General features: G+C 44.7%; 1 protein-coding gene across 2 annotated transcripts; it reads right to left on the reverse strand.

Annotated features, from left to right (window-relative positions):
• Positions 1-1,288: 1,288 nt before the first annotated feature.
• Positions 1,289-4,881, reverse strand: LOC136539655 (elongation factor 1-delta 2-like). 2 transcript variants are annotated; one of them, XM_066531615.1, is made up of 8 exons: positions 4,761-4,881; positions 4,168-4,279; positions 3,957-4,073; positions 3,794-3,875; positions 3,482-3,599; positions 3,052-3,165; positions 2,770-2,931; positions 1,289-1,472 (listed from the first exon to the last, which is right to left on the reverse strand). In XM_066531615.1, coding segments are annotated over exons 2-8 (681 nt in total). In that variant the 5' UTR covers positions 4,254-4,279; positions 4,761-4,881; the 3' UTR covers positions 1,289-1,470. The 2 variants fall into 2 exon arrangements, with proteins under 2 accessions (XP_066387712.1, XP_066387713.1); XM_066531616.1 differs by having other exon boundaries at positions 1,289-1,500.
• Between the last annotated feature and the right edge of the window lie 1,488 nt (positions 4,882-6,369).

A 6,369-nucleotide genomic window follows, 5' to 3' on the forward strand; every position in this document is an offset into this window, starting at 1 on the left:
ATGAAGATGCTCACTAATGATTACTGTTTATGCTATTCATTATTCATTTTTATCTGATCATGTGTTTATGGGCTTGTGATAAACTTGTTGTCACCCAATTGCTAAAAGATGACTCATTAAAAGCTAATTGCAGTTAAACCAGTGTCAGCCTTTTGAGCATCATGAATCCCATGTTATATTTGTTGAGTACGACATGTACTTACGCTTGCTTTACTTTTTAAATCTTTGGATGAAAATCCCGGATGAGTACCAGATTGCTAGAGTTTGGAGGAATTAGACTTCTGATCAACCAGTCAGTTGTCCCTGTGGATTTGGGGTCTTCGCCTGAAGATCGGAGTTGTCTTTACGCTGTCTATACTCTGAGGTTATAATCTTTATACTATTACGCTATGTATTTAAGCATTGTCTTTTGATATTACCTTTATTTGTAGGTATATGTGAGATTTGACTTCTGGGCTCACATATGATGTGTATCTGGTTTTGTTCTTAAAACCGGGTGCAACACAGTGTCGCTGGTTTTGTAGAGTAGGATGCCATGTGAATGTGTTGTCTTTATATGAACTCGTCATTCTTAGTGTGATGCTGTGCACTGCATGCTGGAGATGTTTGCTCCTGGGACAGTTGTGCTATTTAGTACCAAAGATGTTTCCATGAATGTGGTTACCAGATAGATGTTATGGTGTTGGATTGATGCGTAATAATAAAATAAATTGGTGGCGTGTAACGGGATTTTCCCCCCTCCGGAGGAACTGAACTTGCACCTACAAAAATTACCCAGGTTGAATACTGGTATCCTTTTTGGCTAGCATTTCTATCTAGAGTTGAGAAAGGGACAGACGTGCTGCTTGAGTACCATTAACTCAGTCATTACATTCCCTGGCCAGGCTCCTCTGGCTCCAGCTTCGTGCTAATGTACGGATCGGGCTCCTAGTTCGTTTGACGAGAGATAGAAAAGACTCTATGAGCTACAAGAAGTTTGCCAAATAAAGTTTTACACACAAAGCAGCAGTGCAGGCGTGGAGCACATACAAATGCATTAAGAACATGCTGCTCGTGAAACGAACTAGGTGCAGGCGTGGAGCACATGCTGCTCACAAGTATGCTGCCTACAAGCTACAGACGACGTAGCACCATAGTATCAACTATCAAGCAAACCAAATTATACGTGGGTTGTGCATTTCTTATACCCCTAGTGCCAAATTATCACCAAAAAAATGCAAATAAAGATTTCCAAACTAAGAATTCCCAAGTTAACATCGGCTCTGAAGGCTTCCAAAATATACACAACTCCAGCAACGTTCCACAAAGAAAATCCAAACAAATCATCTTTCAGGCAACAAATGCAGTCATTTTTACAGCAAACCAGTCCAAACGCAAAACACATAATTGCTGGTATCATAAGCGGTGCAGACAGTAATGAAAACTAGAACAAGGTACTCCACTCAACTTTGGTTCCTTCATGATCCAGTTTTCTGCAACAAAATCAGCTCATCAGTATTCCTGCAGAAGTCCAAAGCTAGATTCAGATAGAATATCAGTGGTGGTTCTTGTCGTAAATTCATAAAAGTAGACCAAAGGATATGTAAGTGAACCTAATAAACCCCACAGATGCTATTGTATTATATGAGATCAGTAAAAAGAAACTAAAGCCCCCTTTGGCACGGCTCATCCAAAACGGCTTCACCGGTGAAGCCAAACCAGAAAAACTGGCTTTTCCCGGCTTCTAGTTCATTTTAACCCCGGCTTACAAAACGGCTTCACGCTACAGTGCCTCGATTTACGCAAAATAGATGAAGCCGAAGCCGGCATAAGCCGTGCCAAAGAGGCCCTAAGGCAGCATACAGAACTGAATAAGAGATTGGATATGGGTAGCTCCACAACCAAGCAGTACACAAACTACCGTGCCTGCTGCTAGGAACTATTTAAACCACTGAGGATTGGAAAGATTGATGACTTAACAGGACAAGACAAACATAAATACACAATCCACTAGCAGTCTAGCACATACAAATGCATTAAGAACAGTCCATTGGAGTACATTATTTATTCCAAAGGAAAACGTTCATGATGTGCATACAGCCTAGCGAAGTACTTCGAGAAAAAAAAAATGCAAAACAAAATGATGACTGAGGCCCCAGTACAACTGAAAGATCTTAACAGTAGTACCAATCGGGTTTCTCCAAAGGTTGGCTATAAGCATTTCTATTGGCTACCTTGGCCAAACTAGTCATCCATCAAAAAGAAAAGGGGAGCATGTGGTTTGAGATCACGAGTCCCAGAACTCATATAAGAATGGGCATTAATGCTGCTTGAATCAGCTTCAACTTATGTACTTCTCAAAGCTTAGAAATACATGTGGGAGATTATGTGGAACTGTCACTGAATGTTTAAGGCCCATTCAAACCAGAACACAGAAAACAAAGATTCAAGCCAAAGACATAGGGCTCCTGGACCTTGGAAACAGAAGCTAACGTACAAACAAGCCACTGACAAATATTCTTGGTTAAGTGGAGAAAGGTTCAAATTTGAGAAAACACACAAACAAGCCCACACTGAATCTAAAGCTAGGACAAATATGCTCCTAAACTACTGGTTGTGTGAGCTTATTCAGTTCGCAGACATATAAAATTGTCAGGAAACAACACAATTCATAGTAAACTACTGGTCTGTATCTGAATAATAATAATAATGACTGTCATAAAAGGCTAAAATAAGTAAATGAAACAGCATGCATAATTCTAGACACAAACAATGTCCAAGACAACTTACAGATTTTGTTGAAGGCCACAATGTCACAGCTCTGGATGTACTCATTGGCCGGTTCAGTGCAGAGATGATCCTCTATCAGACTGTCAACAGAAACAAGGTCATCCACAATGGCCATCATAATTTGCATCTTCTTGATGCCATATCCAACTGGAACAAGTTTTGCTGCAAAGGATGGGATCCCAAGTTTAGAAAAAAAACAAATTTAACAAGACATGAGAAGTTTTGTTAGCACTTAGCACTTCTTTGAAAAGTAGAATATTCTGGAAGAAAAGAGTGGCATACATGCACCCCAGAGCAGTCCCTCCATCTTCACACTCCGAACAGCTTCCTCTAGCTTTTGCATGTCAGTTTCATCGTCCCATGGTTTCACATCCAGAAGAACTGACGACTTCCCAGCTAAAATAAGAAAAGGTCACATTTAGCAATAGAATTTCTCAGATCATATAAAGCAACTTCAACAATTTGCTTAATGGCTAAATGAGCATATATGCAACTGCGCAATAAAAGCATTCATTAAACAATATGAGGGTGCAAATTTGGCTAAAAAGTTTGCTGATTTTTGCATCCCACTGCATGAAGTTTTAGAGAGACTAATTATAATCAGGGACCACAACGCCACAGGCCCATACCTTCCTTATTCTAGTTCTTTTCAATGTAACTTTTTAAACAAGTCATACTGGGCGGGCAACCAGATAAATAAGGACAGACATACACTCTTTCTTCTTGCCAGAAGCCTTAACAGCTGCTGCGCGTGCTTCCGCTGCTGGATGCTCTTCTTCGGTCTCCTCACCAAATAGGTCAACATCATCATCTTCATCAACCACCGGTGCCTGAAATTACAGCCTGCTTCAGACAGGGGAGATAGAAATAAACATTTTTCATATATGTGCTAAATTGTTACATAGTAACCATATCAAATTGCTCATTGTCCGTATCACAAAATTGTCTGTCTATTCAGTATACAGCCTGAAAACAAACAGTTAATTTGACCACGAAAGCAATAGCTATATAGCCGTTTTGTAACCTTTTGTTGAGCAACTCCAGGAGCTGAAGACACAGAACAAGTTGCCTCAACCTTGACACCCTCACCCTCTGCCATGATTCCACTGCGTATCAAATAAGTGTACCCTTAGGCACAGGACAGAAGAAATGAAACTGGGGATATCAACGGTAGCTCAAGCACACACCTGGACCTTAGGAGAGCACTGATATGATCGTACCACCTCGTAACATTGACATAGGTTGATGGGAGAGCAGATGTAAGCGCAGTGAAGACAGCCATATCATCCTTTGAAGCTTGGTACCTAAAGCACGTGAGATATGCAAGCCCAAAGCCCAATTGAGGCAAAAATGACAAATCCAGTGATGACTGATCAACACGCATTATAAATCACATACCCAGTTATGTAACTGCGGGTGAGAAGGTAGTCATTAAGCTTTTGGAGGCCTGCCTTGGAGTTGTCATTTGACAAAACTACTGCCATCTTGCGTCTATAATGTATCAGGTGATCTGTAGGTTTGGAGAAGAAAAAAAACCTACGAATAAGTGACCAAATGACTGTATCAAAGTCATTTGCAACACTACAAAATTACAACTAGGTCGACCATCATTGCACATGTATAAATAGTAAAAAGCAAGCAAGCGGGCTGTTTTGAAAATGTTGTATCGTGTAATTTAAAAACGTCGTATCATATAATTAAAAAAATGTCGTATCGTGTAATTATATATGTAGGAACTTAAAAAGATTAGTAACTACTAAAAGAAACCGGAAAGTGGTCCAAATTTCTTGCCTACTACTGCGACGCATGAGAAATTCAAGGACCAGCACCTGAAGCGAAATTCGGTAAGGTGAGATCATCTTCTAACTAAGCCGTACAAGTAAAGAATGACATGCCGTGTTGAGACGAATGTTACGAGAGATGTTGCATGGCTTGCCATTTTGCCATCAAGATCCAGATGTGAGATTGAATAAACGCATCAACAGTCTTACCGTCAAGCAGCGAAGGACGTCGGTCGATCGGATCGGAGGCTGCACTGGAGACAGGAGGCGGGGTCGAGGGGAGGTGATGACGAAGACCGAGCGAATCAGACAAGGCTGCGGCTGAACTGAAGCTCTGTGTTAGTAAGGGTTGTGAAATAGAACTTCTCGTTAAGGGCCGTCCTTAGACTGTCTCCGATATATAACCCGTATGCGCAACCAAAACCGGTAACAGGAGACCTAAAATACAAGAGATTTATTTTGGATTGTCTGAGAGGCATAATCCAAATATGAGTATCATCTCTCTTGAAAACTCATCATGAAAACCCTAATTATAAACCGGCAGTGATGTTAATCCCACATCACAACCAATATGTCACTGTCGATTTAAAATCCAACGGTGAAGGGGGTTTTTAATCAGCAATAATGTTAAGATATGGAGCTATATCTGGGCACAAAGCCCGAGCCCGTAAGCCTGGCACAGAGCCCGCTATTTAGGCCCGGCCCTAGCCCGGCCCGGCCTGAAGGTCAATGGGCCCGGGCTGGCACGGCACGAGGGTGCAGGCCGTGCTTGGGCCACACCCTAGGCCCACAGGCCGGCACGGCACGGCCCGCAAAATAACGGCAGGCCCGTAGTGGCCCAACGGCAAGCAGGCCGGCGGCCGCCGGCCCAAGAACTCCCCCCTCCTCCCCATATATAAACCGCGACCCCCCGGCCCCCACCCCCACCCTAACCCTAACCTCATTCCCCTCCCAACCGCCGCCGCACTCGACACCTGCTCGGTCGCTCGTCGCTCTCGCTCGTCGCCACTCGCCTCCTCTCGTCGATCCATCTTCGCCGCCGGTGCGACTGTCGTCCTTGGATCCGATGATATCGCCGCCGCTCCATCACCTCTCCCTGAGTTCCCTGCTCCCTCAGTCCCTCTCCGTCTTCCTTTTACTCCTTCTCCTCTGTTTGTCGATGAACATGTGAGTCCGCCTCCCCGTCTCTCTTCCGCCGTCGCTCGCCGTCCTTCTTAATCCCGCCTTGCCCTTGTGTGGCCCTCGTCTTCTCTGGCGCCGGGCTCTGGTTGCGCAGGCAAGTCCATCCCCATTCGTAACCCTAACCCTAGCCCCTAGATCTATACGTTTCTCGGTGTTTTGATTCTGTTTTTTAGATCATTTTCTCATCCTTTTCTTCTTTTCGTGTTCTTTTTCTTTGCAGGTCTGCTGCCGATGCCTCGTCGTCAACTAGCCTTGGCGTAGACGGACGACGGGCAATGGCACCGCGGCCAAGCCGTAGCCGCGCACCATTGAGGAACGGTGCTGGAGTTCAGCCGTCCGCGGCCGAGGGCCCCATGGCATGTGACCCGCAGGGCGACGATGCCATGTTCCCTGTGACTGGCGACGATGACTTGGTCGCGGCTGGGCTGTCCCCGGAGCACGACGACGACGGCCGTGACCCCTTTGCGGTGTTTGATGACGCCACCCGCGGGACACAGCCGGCGATCGACGTCGATGCCGTCGATGCAGGGGCAACGGGGACAGGGACGGTGGACTCCAACACCCACTCCAACAGCACTGGTGTTAATGGTAATGTTGATGATAATGGTACTCGTACTCCTTCCTCTGGTGCTGTTTC

The sequence above is a fragment of the Miscanthus floridulus genome, chromosome 2 (genome assembly GCF_019320115.1).
Source record: "Miscanthus floridulus cultivar M001 chromosome 2, ASM1932011v1, whole genome shotgun sequence".
Taxonomy (NCBI): Eukaryota; Viridiplantae; Streptophyta; class Magnoliopsida; order Poales; family Poaceae; genus Miscanthus; species Miscanthus floridulus.

What these genes read in the sequence shown, in the direction of transcription:
- LOC136539655 (XM_066531615.1), bottom strand. Translation starts at nt 4,253, where the DNA reads ATGGCAGTAGTTTTGTCAAATGACAACTCCAAGGCAGGCCTCCAAAAG. An exon ending in CTGGAGTTGCTCAACAAAAG is followed by an intron (nt 3,600 to 3,793) that starts GTTACAAAACGG and finishes CTGTAATTTCAG; the next exon opens with GCACCGGTGGTTGATGAAGA. An exon ending in TTCTGGCAAGAAGAAAGAGT is followed by an intron (nt 3,166 to 3,481) that starts GTATGTCTGTCC and finishes TTCTTATTTTAG; the next exon opens with CTGGGAAGTCGTCAGTTCTT.